The sequence below is a fragment of the Nicotiana sylvestris genome, chromosome 3 (assembly GCF_000393655.2).
Source record: "Nicotiana sylvestris chromosome 3, ASM39365v2, whole genome shotgun sequence".
Taxonomy (NCBI): domain Eukaryota; kingdom Viridiplantae; phylum Streptophyta; class Magnoliopsida; order Solanales; family Solanaceae; genus Nicotiana; species Nicotiana sylvestris.
This window is the reverse complement of record NC_091059.1, coordinates 32,170,176-32,186,163: the sequence shown is the minus strand read 5'-3', so window position 1 is coordinate 32,186,163 and position 15,988 is coordinate 32,170,176. Positions and strand designations below refer to the sequence as shown.

Genomic DNA, 15,988 nt, shown 5'->3' with positions numbered 1-15,988 from the left:
TATCGACCAAAGGCCGGAAAAAATATTGACGACTGTCAACAGAAGCATACATTCAAAATCTCCATGAACGCACATGAGTATAGAAGAACATGAAAAAAATAAAAAGTAGAAGTAAAGGAAATATCTTCATATTTTTAGGAACTAGCATAAAAATAGATCAGATGGACTCAGAAAGGAGCCATTGTGGAATGTTTTCTATAACTGATTTAGTCATACTTCATATATTGAGCATTCATCCATACATTATTATTATTATGTCCTTATGCACTCTATTGATGAATTATGAGCATATGTCTCTTTGATGATAATTTGGCATCTTACATTGTTATGATTATGGCATATGTGGACATGTTGAGTGGATATAGTTGTGTTTGCAGGAGGTCATTTACCGTGAGGATATGATGATATTGTTGTTATTGTGGTACAAGCTCATTTGTCGTGCGATTATGATTATATTGTGGCATGAGGTCTTTGCCATGCGATTGATATAATTATGGTACGAGGTCTTTGACGTGCAATTTATATTATTATGGAATGAGGTATTTGTCGTGTGATTAATATGATTATGGCACGAGGTCTTTACCGCGCAACATGTGGATATGGATCCATCCCCCAATGGTCGCCTTCTCATATTTCTCTTTTGATGGCATACACACAAATTGTGGTAATTTGGCTGATGTGATTGATTTTGATGTAGAGGCAGTTGATGATGAGTGGAGTATAAGGGTGGAAGATTGATCATGCAAGTGAATCCTTTATTCTTGTAATGCATTTTACATGCATCTTAACATGCTACTCTATGCATTTGTTATTGACTGATGATTCGGCTGTCGAGATTGATTTTACTTGTGTTGAACTGATCTCTCTTGTTTTGTTGAGTTGATGATGATGCATCTGGTTGTAATCTTGTTGCAAGTTATTATGTATATTGCATATGTTCTTAATTTAGTGAGCATCATATGACTTGAACCTTATTACTATATCACCGAGATTAGTCTTGATACATACTGAGTGCACATATTTCAATACTTATACTATACTTTAGTATATTTTTCTGCAGATCCAGGTGTTGGAGGCAGCGGACCTCGGTAATGAGGACATTCGCTATTTGAGAGTATTCAAGATAGTGTTGCATCACCGTCACAGGCCCTTGGAGTCCCCTTCCCTTATTTTGATATTGTTGCTTCTACTTTCAGACAATATTGTACTTTTGAGATTTCTTATGTATTCGGTTTAGAACTCATGACTTTGTATTACCTGTTTTTGGGAGTTGGTATCATGTATCGATATTTTTTCTCATGTTGAATATCATTCCCCTATTTATGATGATTTAGACATATTATATCTTGTCTTGTTGATTGAATGATGTGAGTATGATTGGCTTACCTAGTTTTTGAGGTTATGTACCATCGCAACCTTTGGTGGGATTTTGGGTCATGACAAGTTGGTATAACAGCCCTAGGTTTTATGAGTCAAAGGCAAGTTTAGTAGAGTTTTACATATTTGTACAGTGACGTTTGTACTTATCTTCGAAAGGCTACCAGACTGCTAGGAAAACTTCCCTTTCTTTTATTCTTTATCATGCATATTTGTTTATTGGAAGTTTGAACCTTTACTCTTTTAATCTCTCACAGATGGTGAGAACATGATATGCTAGATCAACTGAGCAGGCACCAGTGCCCCCTATCATAGTTGCACGAGGATGGGGCCGGTGTAGAGGCCGATGTAGTGCACGCGCTGTAGTTACAGGTCCTACTAGGGTAGCTGTTGTGGAGCCACCAGTAGATCAATTTGATGAGTAGGATCTCGGTCATGTTGAGCAGGTCGGAGCCGCTTTGGCACTTGAGTGGCCTATCGCTACACCTGGACTTCAGGAGACTTTGACTCATATTATGAGTATGTTTGAGAGCTTGACTTAGGTAGGGTTGATTTTGATTGAACCAAAAACTTTATAGGCTAGAGGAAGATCCCAGACTCCTATCGCATGTACACCACATCAGCTAGCTCATATTTATCAAACACCGAGTGTTCTGCTGGTGCAGCCAGTAGTTGCAGTTTAGCTCGAGATAGGGCCAGTGTTTTCTGTTGAGGAGTAGAAGATGATGGAGAGGTTTAAAAGACTTCATCCTCCCTATTTCAGTGGACTGGAAACTGAGGATGAAAATGTTTTCTTAGATCGGTGTTATTGTATTCTATTCACTTTGGGTTTGGTGGAGTCGAACAAGTTTGACTTTACTACTTTTCAGTTGTCAAGGCTGTCATACAAATGGTTGTAGACTTATAAGGCTAGTAGGCCAGCCGGTGTAGCACCATTTACATGGTCCCTATTCTGAATTATTTTCTTGGGGAGTTTATCCTGCAGACCAGCATAGATGAGTTGTGCAATTCGAGCATTTGCGAGGAGGGTATGACTTTAACCTAGTATTGTGTGAGCTTTATAGAGTTATCATGCTATGTAGCTTATCTAGTTTCTACTGAGAGGGAGAGGGTCAGTCAATTTTTGAGGGATTCATATACAACCTTAGGTTCGGGATGGCATAGGAGACAGAGACTGAGACTGCACTGAGACTGCCTTTTATCAGACTTTGGAGATTACTAGGAGACTAGGTCATATTTGCAGGCAGGTGAGAAATGATAGGTAGGCTAAGAAGCCTCATAGTTTTGGAGGATTTAGTGGTTCCTACTCTAGTGGCAAGGGTTGCCATGGTAGAGGCTATGTCAGTCGAATTGTTCAATCAGCACTTCATGTTTTACATAGTGCTCCAGCTAGACATGCATTTCAGAGCACTCATACGGGACAATCATCCTTCAGTGCATTTCCTGCATAGGGTTCTTATAGTGTTTATTCAAGTCATTTGGGATAGACTCAGTTCCAGCCACCACATTCCCAGAGAGCTTATTATAAGTATGGTGATTTGAGGTATATGATGTGAGATTGTCCCAGGCTTCACTTGAGTATACTTTAGTAGGGTATCCAAGATATCATTCTCGCTCCAGATGCTACACCACCTGTACATCTAGCTAAAGTGGGCCACAAGTGGGTCTAGGTCATCCTAAAAGAGGAAGGTAGACCCGTTGTTATGCTTTCTCTGGTAGGACATAGGTGATTGCATCAAATGCATTTATCATAGGTATTTTTTCGGTCTGTTATAGAGATGCTTCAGTATTATTTGATCCGGGTCCTACTTATTCATATGTGTCATTCTCCTTTGCATCATATTTGGATATGTCTCATGATTCTCTGGATACTCCTATTTATGTGTCTATACCCGTTGTGGATTCTATTATGGTGGATCAGGTCTATTGGTCTTGTGTGGTTACTATTGGGGGCTATGAGGCTAGGGTTGATATTTTGTTGCTTTATATAGTGGACTTTGATATGATTTTGGGAATGGATTGGTTATATTCGAACCATGATATTCTTGATTGGCACGCTATGATCGTGATGTTTGCTATGACGGGATTGACAAGTTTGGAATTGGAAAGTTCCTTGGGTCACATTCCTAGTAAAGTGGTTTCTTTTCTGAAGGCTCAATGGATAGTTGAGAAAGGGTTTTTGTCATACTTAGACTTTTTTAGAGATGTCAGTGTTGATACACCTATAGTTGATTCAGTGCCTGTAGTGAGAAAGTTTCCAGATGCATTTCCCGCAGACCTGCCAGGCATTCCATCCGATAGACACATTGATTTGACACCGGCCACTCAGCCTATATCTATTCTACCATATTATATGGCTCTAGAAGAGTAAAAGTAATTGTAGGAATTGTTGGATTAAGGTTTCATTAGGTCGAATATGTTACACTGGGGTCTGCTGGTACTATTTTTGAAGAAGAAAGAGGGTTTCATGAGGATGTGCATTGATTACAAGAAATTAAAAAGGTATAATAGATAAGTATCCACTACCACGCATTGATGTCTTATTTGAACAACTTCAAGGTTCTAGGGTATTCTTAAAGATTGACTTGAGATCACGATATCATCAAATGAAGATCAAGGCATCAGACATTCCTAAGGTGGCTTTTAACACCCGTTATGGGAATTATGAGTTCTTAGTGATGTCTTTTGGTTTGATTAATTCCCCAACAACTTTTATGCATTTGATGAGTAGTGTTTTTAAGACTTATTTAGATTATTTTATCATTATGTTCATTGATGATATATTGGTTTATTCCCGTAGGAGGGAGAAACACGAGCATCATTTGAGGATTGTGCTTCAGATTCTGAGGGAAAAGAAGTTATATGCCAAATTCTCTAAATGTGAGTTCTATTAGGATTCAGTAGCACTCTTGGGCCACTTGGTGTCTAGTAAGGGGATCAAGGTGGATCCGAAGAAGACTGAGGTAGTGCAGAGTTGGCCCAAACCTTATACTGCCACAAAAATCAGGAGTTTTCTATGTGTGGATGGTTACTATTGTCATTTTGTGGAGGGTTTCTTGTCTATTGTAGCTCTATTAACGAATTTGACCCAGAAGGATGCTCCGTTCAGATGGTCGGACGAGTGTGAGGAGAGCTTTCAAAACCTCAATACTTTTTTTTAGTATAGCTCTAGTTTTGGTACTGCACTCAGGATCAGGGTTGTATGTGGGTCTTTTATTATGCTTCACATATTGGTCTTGGGTGTCTGCTAATGTGGGACGGTAGGGTGATTACCTATGCATTGCACCTATTGAATCCTCATGAAAAGAAATATCTGGTGCATGACTTGGAGTTAGCAACTATTGTGCACGTGCTCAAAATTTGGAGACATTACTTATATTGCATGTCTTGTGAGGTGTATACATATCTTCAGTCTTAAATATTCGTTTAAATAGAAAGATTTGAATTTGAGGCAGCAGAGAAGGTTGGAGTTGTTGAAGGATTATGATATCACATTTTTTATCATCATAGGAAGGCGAATATGGTTGCAGATGCCTTGAGTAGGAATGTAGAGAGTATGGGGAGTTTCGCATTCATTTTATCTGTAGGTAGGCCTTTAGCTATGGATGTTCAGGTATTGGCCAATAGATTGGTGAGACTGGATATTTTGAGCCGAGCAGAGTCCTTATTTGTGTTGTTTTATGGCTGTCCTTGTTTGAGTGCAATAAGTCTTGTCAGTATGATGATCCCTATTCGCACTCCAGATGCTACACCACCTGCACGTCTAACTAAAGGTGGGGGACAAGCGGGTAGAGGTCATCCTAGAGAGGGAGGCCAAACCCGTTGTTATGGTTTCTCTAGTAGGATTGAGGTGATTTCATCAGATGCAGCTATTATAGGTATTTTTCCGGTCTGTTATAGAGATGCTTCACTATTATTCAATCTGGGTCCTACTTATTCATATATCGCATCCTCCTTTGCATTATATTTGGATATGTCTCATGATTCTCTAGATACTTCTGTTTATGTGACTACACCCGTTGAGGATTCTATTTTGGTGGATCATGTCTATCGTTCTTGTGTGGTTACTATTGGAGGATATGAGGCTAGGATTGATATTTTGTTGCTTAATATGGTGGACTTTGATGTGATTTTGGGAATGGATTGGTTATCTTCATACCATGATATTCTTGATTGTCATGCTAAGACCATGATGCAGGTTTTGACGGGATTGCCAAGGTTGGAATGGGAAAGTTCCTTGGTCACATTCCTAAAAAAGTGGTTTCTTTTTTAAGGCTCTACAGATAGTTGAGAAAGGGTGCTTGGTAGATTTACTTCCTGTAGTGAAAGAGTTTCCAGATATGTTCCCTGCTGACCTACCAGGCATTCAATCCGATAAGGAAATTTATTTGGCACCGGGTACTCAACTTATATCTATTCTACCATATCATATGGCTCCAACAGAGTTAAAGGAATTGGAGGAACAATTGCAGGAATTGTTGGATAAAGGTTTCATCAGGCCAAATATGTCACCTTGGGGTGTGCTGATACTATTTGTGAATAAGAAAGAGGGTTTCATGAGGATGTGCAATGACTACAAACGATTGAACAAGGTTACCATAGAAGATAAGTATCCACTACCGCGCATTGATTGCTTGTTTGACCATCTTGAAGGTTCTAGGGTATTCTCAAAGATTGACTTGAGATCACGGTACCATCAAATGAAGATCGGGGCATCAGACCTTTCTAAGGCGGCTTTTAGCACCCGTTATGGGAATTATGAGTTTTTGCTGACGTCTTTTGGTTTGACTATTACCCCAACAACTTTTATGCATTTTATAAGTAGTGTGTTTTAGCCTTATTAGGATTATTTTATCATTATGTTCATTGATGATATCTTGGTTTATTCCCGTAGTAGGGAGGAACACGAGCATCATTTGAGGATTGTGCTTCAAATGCTGAGGGAGAAGATGTTATATGCCAAGTTATCTAAGTGTGAGTTCTATTTGGATTTAGTAGAACTCTTGGGGTACTTGGTGTCTAGTGAGGGGATCACGATGGATCCAAAGAAGATTGAGGTAGTGCAGAGTTGGCCCAGACCTTATACTGCCACAGAAATAAGTAGTTTTCTAGGTTTGGATGGTTACTATTGTCATTTTGTGAAGGGCTTCTTGTCTATTGTAGCTCTATTAACCAAGTTGACCTATAAGGGTGCTCCATTCATATGGTCGGACGAGTGTGAGGAAAGCTTTCAAAACCTCAATACTACTTTGACTATAGTTATAGTTTTGGTATTGCACTCAGGATCGGGGTTGTATATGGTCTATTATGATGTTTTGCGTATTAGTCTTGGATGTGTGCTGATGTAGGATGGTAGGGTGATTGCCTATGCATCGCACCTATTGAATCCTCGTGAAAAGAATTATTTGGGGCATGACCTGGACTTAACAACTATTGTGCACGTGCTTAAGATTTGGAGGCATTACTTAGATGGCATGTCTTGTGATGTGTATACAGATCTTCAATCTTCAATATCAGTTTAAATCGAAAGATTTGAATTTGAGGTAGCAGAGATGGTTGGAGCTGTTAAAGGATTATGATATCACTATTCTTTATCATCATAGGAAGGGGACTATGGTTGCAGACGCCTTGAGTAGGAAGGCAGAAAGTATGGGGAGTTTGGCATTCATTTTAGCTATGGGTAGGCCTTTAGCTATGGATGTTCAGGCATTGGCCAATAGATTGGTGAGTCTGGATATTTTTTAGCCGAGTAGAGTCCTTTCTTGTGTTTTTTATGTCCATCCTTGTTTGACCGCAATAAGGATCATCAGACTGATGATCCTTATTTGCTTTTCCTTAAGGACATAATGATGCTAATGAGGTGACTATTGGTGATGATGGTGTATTGTAACTTCATGGTCGAGTTTGTGTTCCTAATCTAGATGGCTTGAGAGTGTTGATTCTTGAGGAGGCTCATAATTCACGGTATTCTATGCTCCCATGTGCTATCAAGATATATCTTGATTTGAAGCAGCATTATTGGTGGAGGAGGATGAATAAGGACAAAATTAGGGTATGTTTTTAGGTGTTTGAATTGTCATTAGGTTAAGTATGAACATCAAAATCCAGGTGGTTTGCTTAAGAAGATTGATATACCAGAGTGGAATTGGAAATGCATTACTATGGACTTTGTGGTAGGGTCGCCACAGATTGGAGGAATTTTGATGCCATTTGGGTCATTGTGGATCGGTTAACCAAGTCAGCGCATTTCATTCTAGTTATGACTTCCTATACTTTAGATAGGTTGGCTCAGATATACATTAGAGAGATTATTTATTTGCTTGGTATACCTATCTCTATCATCTCAGACCACGATACTCATTTTACTTTGCACTTTTGGAGGGTGGTTTAACATGAGTTGGGCATGCAGGGGGAGTTGAGTATTGCATTTCACACCCAGACAGATAGGCAGTTTGAGCGGACCATCTATATTATTGAGGATATGTTGAGGGAATACACTATTAATTTCGGAGGCCAGTGGGACCAGTCTCTACCATTAGCAGAGTTTACCTACAATAATAGCTACTAGTCTAGAATCTAGATGGCTCCATATAAGGCCTTGTATGGGAGGTGGTGTCGTTATCTCATCGGTTGGTTTGTGCCCGGGGAGGCTAAGTTATTGGGAATAGACTTGGTTTGTGATGATTTGGAGAAGGTGAAGTTAATTCAAGAGAAACTTCACATAGCTCAGTCTAGGCGGAAGAGTTATGCTGATCAGAAGGTTCGTGATGTATCTTATTTACCATGAAAATGATACTAACAATAAAATTTGACTATGGGACTCTAAAAATACGTGATCTATTTTTATGATAGTTGTTAAGCAAATGATGCTATGTGTAAGACTTAGAAAAGAGATAAGAGTTAAGAATAAGGTGATAACCAAACCGATAGGTTAGCAATCGGGGCCTCGAACTTGTCGATTCGGTGGCCTCGAGGTCGATTCCAGTTGTTCGGCTGGGAGCTATCGAGGGTAGTTGAAGGGCGACTAACAGTTATAATAAAATTAACGAAGTCTCTTTAGGGTAAGCAATAAATGATGAACAATAACGAAGATAATAAATGGAAGCAATAATATCAAGAGAATATATTAAAGAGCAGATATAATGTTCTTGTGTATTTCGTGTGAAGCATCAGGTGTTTACAAAGTGGCAAGGACCCCCTTTATATATGAGCAGAATCCCAACATAGTATAAAATATATTAATTACAAATATATGGAAATGGGACAGCTAGTTGACGCTCTAGTTCGGGTCTAGGCCTAGTTTGACAGACTTGGTCGGTTCTAACCGCACACCTTGGGAACTCCCCACTTTTACCATAATCGTGGTCAACATTGTCCCAAGGTCGAGGTCGATCGTTGTATTGTAGCCTCGAGCCTTCGAGATGATCTTTTGAGGTGTCTCGATGATTAGGAATTGGACCCTCCAATTTCACCGCATACAGATAGTCCCCGCATTTCTTGGAGTAGAACAATAAGAAATGACCTTGATAACTAGCTTTTCGAACTCCTCGCGATGACATCATACTGATGACGCAAGCCTCCGTGATACCCAAAATGTCCGATCATTTTGCTTCTCCAGAATCATTCAAAGCATTACGATTTCTCATTCTCCAAAGTTATAACGTTGCCATCAGTTCATCTCCCAAGGATGCATTAAATGTGCCTGCTGTTACTTCTTTCGAAGACAATAATAGCGTCGTTGGTTACACTGCCGCCCTTCCTATAAATGGGAGCCTCCTGGGATCAACCTTTCATCCAAGTGTCTTCCTATATCTATCCATCCCTCTCTTTCCACCATCCTTATCCATTGTCATCCACCATGTTTGAGGCCTATGGCCTCAAGATCATACGGCGGCATTTCTATCAACCATGCCACGACCTATCTCCTAGACTTTCTTTTGTCGAGCGAGATTACACCGTTTTGTTGTTGTTGTTGTCGTCGTTGGCTCGGGACGACGATGTAGGGGGCCAATTTCTCCTGGTTTGGGGAAATATTTGGACTCTATACCGTTTCTCAGGGGGGTGTTCGGACTCTACACCGTGGGCTTTTGTAATCATATGTAAGGACCCCTCGTGGGCTTTTGTAATCAAATTTTTATGAATGTAAAGATGTTTCTTCAATTTCGTCTTCGATGTTTGCTATATTCCCTTTTATTTAAGTTTATGGAGACTCTGAATGTATGATTCTATTGGTTGCTGCCAATATCGAGCCCAGGTGTGAGTATTTTTCCTGACCTTTGATTGATTAATACGGCCTTCTGTGGAACCCTTTGTCGTTCCTCGGATCGAGCCTGGATTGGACCAAGAAACTCAGGTCGTCGGAACCCTTACTTTGAGTTGAATGAAAGTAACACTTCGAGCCTTGAGACCTTGATTTATCACTTAGACCCCGTGTTAATCTTTGAGGGGAAATTTGCTCGGAGGCCCGAGGATAGGGACTAGTTTTGAGATTTCGAGAGCAGAACCCGAGTGGAGGTTCCTTCAAACCCGGACCACCTGGAAACTTGCTTTGATCATAGCGTAGATAGCCTTAAGGAGATGTAAATAGATCCTGGAAGAGGGTTTACCCGAATTGAAATGGTACCCCGGGGCCAAACCCATACGGGTGGAATTCGAGTGATTATTTCCTTCTTGAGTTTTATAATGATGCCAATAGCTTATTGGAGCCTAACTTCTTTTTTATGGAGGTTCTCGAGGTTGGGTACCACCTCAGGACTTGCAATGATGTTGTTAGCTTCTTAGAGCCTAACTTCTCTTTGATGGAGGTCCTCGAGGTCGGGTACCACCTCGGGACTTGCGATGATGTTGTTGGCTTCTTAGAGCCTAACTTCTCTTTGATGGAGGTCCTTGAGGTCGGGTACCACCTCGGGACTTGCAATGATGTTGTTGGCTTCTTAGAGCCTAAGTTCTCTTTGATGGAGGTCCTCGAGGTTGGGTACCACCTCGGGACATACGATGATGTTGTTTTTTTTTCATATATAGGGTTGTTTCTGATTTTTTGGAGATCCCACCATTCTAAGTAGTTGCCCTTATTTTTCTGCATTAAGCCTTTCATTATTTTAGTACTAACGCACAAGCACCGATTCCTTCTTTAGTTCTCTAATTTTTCCATAGCCATGGCTGGTACATCGGGATTTGTCCAGTAGAGAGGGTAGAGTTCCGCCTCTGGTATTCAGGACCCACTAGAGTATACCTTGAAGATTACTTCTTTGATAGGAGAAGAACATCTTGGGTTAGTGAGCAAAGACTGTAGATGGGGGGAAAAGGTAGTGTTACAGATACTTTCCCCGAATAAGGGCATCACGGATCGTGCCGATGGAGTTTTGAGCGTGTAAACGTACCCTTTCATATTGGGCCCCCTTGATAGGGTTGTGCTCGACTTCTGTTTAAAGTATCGGGTTACCTTGGCGCAGATCCACCTGTCATTTTAGCGAATAGTGATGATGATGAGATTTTTTGCGGAGAAGGTCGGGCTTGAACTTACGCTCAGTCATCTTATCAGGCTGTACCGGCCCTTTCACTATCGAGGTCTTATAACCTTGTGATGCTAGTCGACCACACCCTTCGTTGTTGACGATGAGGAAATGGAGATCGGGAGTGGATGAGTCGCTTCGTCTAAGTTAGGACTACTGACATTATCCCCATGGAGCTTATGCCATTCCTTGAGGAATGGAATTATAGACGTAAGTGGTACATTTCGTCCCTTCTAAGTTTTGTTTATGGTAAAGGCTGGTTTCATAAACGTGCCTTCTTTTCTTTTTCTGCAGCGGTTTCATGGGCGTCAGACAACATTTCTGCCGGATTGGGTTTGGAAGTTGGCAACCCACTTGACTTGCGATGAGCGCAAGTGGCTAGCTTGGTCCCAGGGCAGATGGGAAGCAAAACATCATGGTGCATGTTGTGCTATTTTTTCCTTTCCCTTCCTTCATTTGGAGAGGTGTTTTCCCTTTCAATGTATTAATCTTGCAGTTGTAGGCATCGGAGAGCCTTCTGAGGCGAGGTCGTGCCCCTTTGGAGAGGGGTAAGGATTGCTAGCTTCCGTGTTAAAGAAAGGGAACAATAAGCGAGAGATGCCTCTACGGGGCAATGGCGCTCAAAGTAGGGCGAAACCGGACCGGGGTTCTGGAGCCGAATCATTGTCGGGGCCTGTCGTACCTGTGGTTCCTGGTTTTGGAAAGGTGGTTTCTTTGTTATAGTTGTCTTCTTGTTCCGTCGACAGTACTTTAAGGGATACTCGAAACTCGGGGTCGCGTATACCGAGCGACCGTGCCTCGAATGGAGTTGACCCTTTCAGAGCTGAGGGAGATAGGTTAGTAGATGTGCGCTCGGACTTCCAGGAAACCTAGCGGCTTCACTTTGTGGTGAGTTTCAACATAGGCCTTTCGAGATTCACGCCTTCCCTTCCTTATTGGGTTTTCTTTTGTAGGCCTTCAACAAGCTTAAGTCCGGGCTGCTTCATCGTGAAGCGAGGCTATGGAAAGCTCTGGATGAGAAGAGAACCCTTAGGCTCCATTTCAATTAAAAGGAAGTTGAGCTGGTACACTTGCGGTATGAGGTGAGCCAGAGCTTGAATTATGAGAGCTACTTGAAGGAGCAGGTAGTTTTATGTCCTAGGTGAGCGTGCCTTCTGCCTTCTAGCTTCTGAGGCTAACGCTTCATTTATTTAAGTTACAGAAAAAGACGAAGGCCCTGGAGCACCTTCGAGATCAAGCTGGCCAAGCCAAGCATGAGCATGATGAGCTAAAAGCTCGGGCGGAGGCTCAGGCTTTAGAGGGGAAGGGTGATCTGTCTAAAGTTCCCGCTTTTTGAGGCTTAGCTTTGCTTAGCTCGTGTTAATGATTCGGTTCAAATATATGTGATTACAAAGCTCGAATCCTAGCTTTTGAAGGTTAGGGTTGAGATCGTTGAAGCATGGGCTGAAGCCGTAATGAGACGAACTAAGGCTGACTATAATATGGCGATCTATTTAAAGGACGCTACCGATGCTCAAGATGAGCTGAGAAGGATCCTCGATCATGAAGAGAGGATCAAAGAATATGCTCGTTGCAAGTCTCGAAGAAAGATTCTCGAGGAGGTCCGTGCTAGGGGTTTTGTTCTATCGGAAGAGTTGGAGCGAGCGAGGGCGGACAAGCGTGATGCTCGGTTACTTCTGTCCGACATCAAAAAAAGTGAAGATGAGGCCGTCAGGCTGTAGCCCCCAGGGGGGCGTAGATTTTTCTTTCCATATACAACATTTTCAAAGTATGTTCGTAGATGGAGATTGCATTTTTTCGTATATGTGTATAAAAGAAAACCTTGCGGCTTTACTTCTTCCATATCTCTCTCTACCTCGAATTTGGCCATGTTAACTAGTCTTTGGGTCGATGGGAATCCTTAGATTTATGATAGGGCCTTGAGGCTCATTAGGCTGGCCCGTAGGCTTTTATGTAGTTGGCCGATGTGAGCCTTTAGTATATGCTGGCGTTTGAGCTCTTATGCTTTTGTGTTTAGGCATGTTTTGATCAACTGTTTTGGGTTTAGTCTCCGAGCCGAGTTTTGACTCGAGCTCATTCGACCCTCGAGTTTTTGGATTTGAGTGGGCTGGTGACAATGGCTCTTATGCCTTTGGTCTAAGCGACCTTTTATATGGGCTGGCGACAATGACTCTTATGCCTTGGGTCGAAGCAAGCTTTAATTGGCTTTATTTTTCCCACGTTACGGACTTTTTTGAAACAAATATTTCCTAACTCTTCAACGATTAGATACAAACCTCTATTATGAGACGTTATGTGGTGATGATCGAACACCTCGAGAGGTTTCGCTCGAAGGCTGAGTATCTCGAAGCCTGTGATTTGGAGCTGACATGGTCGAAGCTCTTTTGCCTATGTCAAGGGTAGCCTGTTTAACTGGTTCTTTTCGAAGTAGATTCAAAGTAATTGAAGGCCTATGACTTTGCAGTGACGGTCAGGCGTCGCCGAGTCACGTTAGTTTGGATGGTATAGCCTTATGACCTTGGACATTTGCGCTTGGCCGGATCCATTTTTAATCCCAAGTGAAGTAGTTTCGACGTCTATATCGAGGGTATGCATTTTGGGGGTCTTACAAGTCTGATATATAGCCTTAACTTTGAGATCAGGTTTATGTCTTTAGTAAGGTCTTACAAAATTTTCATGCCTTTGAGGTCTTACAGTTTTTAGATACTTGGTACAAGTATGATTCATGCCTTGATTGAGGTCTTACAGATATTGCCACTTGGTACAAGTATGGTTCATGCCTTGCTTGAGTCATACGAGACCGAGCCTGCCCGCTCGGGTTTTTTAATGAATGGTGATTGGCGATAGTCCCCGAGTTATCGAGGGTATCCTAGCTCTGGAGCCGATACTTGTAAACTTGGTTTTTCCTCATTGAAGTCTTATGATTTCAGATATTCTGACCCTGAGGTCATGTGATTTTTGAGATTTTGACGCCAGTCCCCGAGTGTTCGGGATACTTTTGGCCTTGGAGATATTTCGTGATTTTCATGTTGCCTTGTTGAGGGCTTATGAGTTTGGAGTTCTGACCCGGAGGTCATTCAAGTGTTGAGTTGTTGACGCTAGTCCCCGAGTTTCCTGGATGTTTTCGACAGAGGAGTCATTTTGGCGAAAATGTCGAGTTTCTTTTGGAGCGTGAGATGCTTTGATAAAAGATACTCTTCGATTGCTTGGTACAAGTATACATGTTTTGGCCATGGGGGGCTCGGCTATATATACACAGTTCATTTGGCCGTTTGGCTCTATACATCATTTTCTTATTGAGATCCCGTTCGACACTTCTTTGCATTTTCGAGCGGATGGCCTTCCGGGGGAGGGATGCCAACTAGTATTCGAGGTTGGTTGCAAAAGAAGCCGTGAATATTTGTTGAGTCTTCCTTAGGTAGCGTGTGGATGTTGCCTCATTAAAAACCTTTTCGGTAAAACCCTATTTGGGTGAAAAACCTGGTCAAAGGAAAAGAGTGCAGCGGACGCTTTAAAACCTTAAGGTCTTCGAGCTTGGTTTTAGCGTTTTGACTGCCTTGGTCGGATGCCTGCATAAAGGTTAAAATGGAGTATATATTAAAATATAAAGGGAGATGGCCATACCTCAGTGTGGGATGTGCCGACGATGTTTCGAGGTCTGATATGTTCTAGTCGCTTGTGATGAGGACGCGGTACGATTCTATATTTGTTTAATCGGGCTTAATCGAAGATGTAGTTTGATTACCCATTAGCCTCTTTGCGAGTGGAGGTACTGGTGCTGGTGCCATATGGTGCACCGCAAACATTTCTCTTGTCGCATGATGTTCCCCGTAGGTGGTTTTAATTCCATACTTTGTCGGGAATTTCATCATTTGGTGGAGGGTGGATGGTATTGCTCTCATGTAGTGTATCCACGGCCTTCCGAACAAGGGGTTGTACCTCATGCCTCCTTTGATGACATGGAATTTGACGTTCTGGGTTGTGCCAGCCAAGTTAACCGAGAGGGTGATTTCTCCTTTCGTTGTTTCACTCGCCATGTTGAATCAATTGAGAACTCGAGTGGCAGGAACGATTTGGTCAAGTAGTCCGAGCTGCTCTATTACCCTCGACCTATTAATGTTGGTCGAGCTACCTGGATCCACGAGTACACGTTTTATTTGAAATGTATTTACAAGGGAAGAGATTACCAGTGCGTCATTGTGGGGTTAAGACAAGGTTTCAGTGTCCTCTTCGCTGAATGTGAGGGCATCTTGGGGTATGTACCCCGGGTTCTCTTTCTCTGGTGATGGATATTTTTGTCCTTCTCATCCTGGGTTTCTGTGGGGGCATCGATGCCTCCCAAGATCATATGGATGACATGTTGTGGCTCATTTGTTTCGTTCTTCTTGGCCGCTTCTCTTTCTCGGAACTGATTTTTGGCTCAGTCACTGAGGAATTCCCGGATGTGACCTTTGTTAAGTAGTCGAGCTACACTTCTCAGAGCTGGTGGCAATCCTCGGTCCTATGGCCGTGTGTGTTGTGAAATTTACACACTAAGTTATGATTCCTTTGTGACAGATTTGATTGTACAGGCCTAGGCCACCTGGCGTCTCTGATTTTACTGATGGCGAACACAATGTCCGATACATCGACGTTAAAGTTGTATTCTAATAAGTGAGGTACCTCCGTTGGCCCTGAGTTCCTATCGAATTCGGCTCTATTGATGAGTCCCCGAGGATTCTATCCTCGGTCTATCCTTCAATCGTTTTGAGGTGGGTTTCTCCTCGGGGCGTTCCTTCTGTCTTTGGTGTATGGCTGATATCTTTCTTTGTTTGGCTTTTGCTCCTTTGCCAGAAACTACATTCTATTTCAGCTGCTTCGAAGCCACCGAGCTTCGCTCATTCAGACCATGAGTGAAGGTCTACACTGACCAGTCTTTGGAGACCAGTGGTAGTTCCATTTGAAAGCGAGCAAATTCTCGTAGCATCTCGTTCTCCCTTTGCTTAATTTTGAAGAAGTCAGATTTTCTTGTGGCCCTCTTGATAGCTCCAGCATGTGCCCTTATGAAGGAATCTGCCAGCATGGAAAATGTGTTTACAGAATTTGGGGCCAGGTTGTGA

The 15,988-nt window shown here is 42.1% G+C and overlaps 1 protein-coding gene across 1 annotated transcript; it reads left to right on the top strand.

The window, feature by feature from the left end:
- Positions 1-3,226: 3,226 nt before the first annotated feature.
- Positions 3,227-3,748, top strand: LOC138887198 (uncharacterized). Its single transcript, XM_070168920.1, has one exon. It carries the CDS (start codon positions 3,227-3,229, stop codon positions 3,746-3,748), a length of 522 nt encoding a protein of 173 aa, XP_070025021.1.
- The last annotated feature ends 12,240 nt before the right edge of the window (positions 3,749-15,988 follow it).

Bases quoted from the DNA above. Each gene is read 5' to 3' on its own strand.
- LOC138887198 (XM_070168920.1), top strand. From the start codon at position 3,227: ATGTCTCATGATTCTCTGGATACTCCTATTTATGTGTCTATACCCGTT.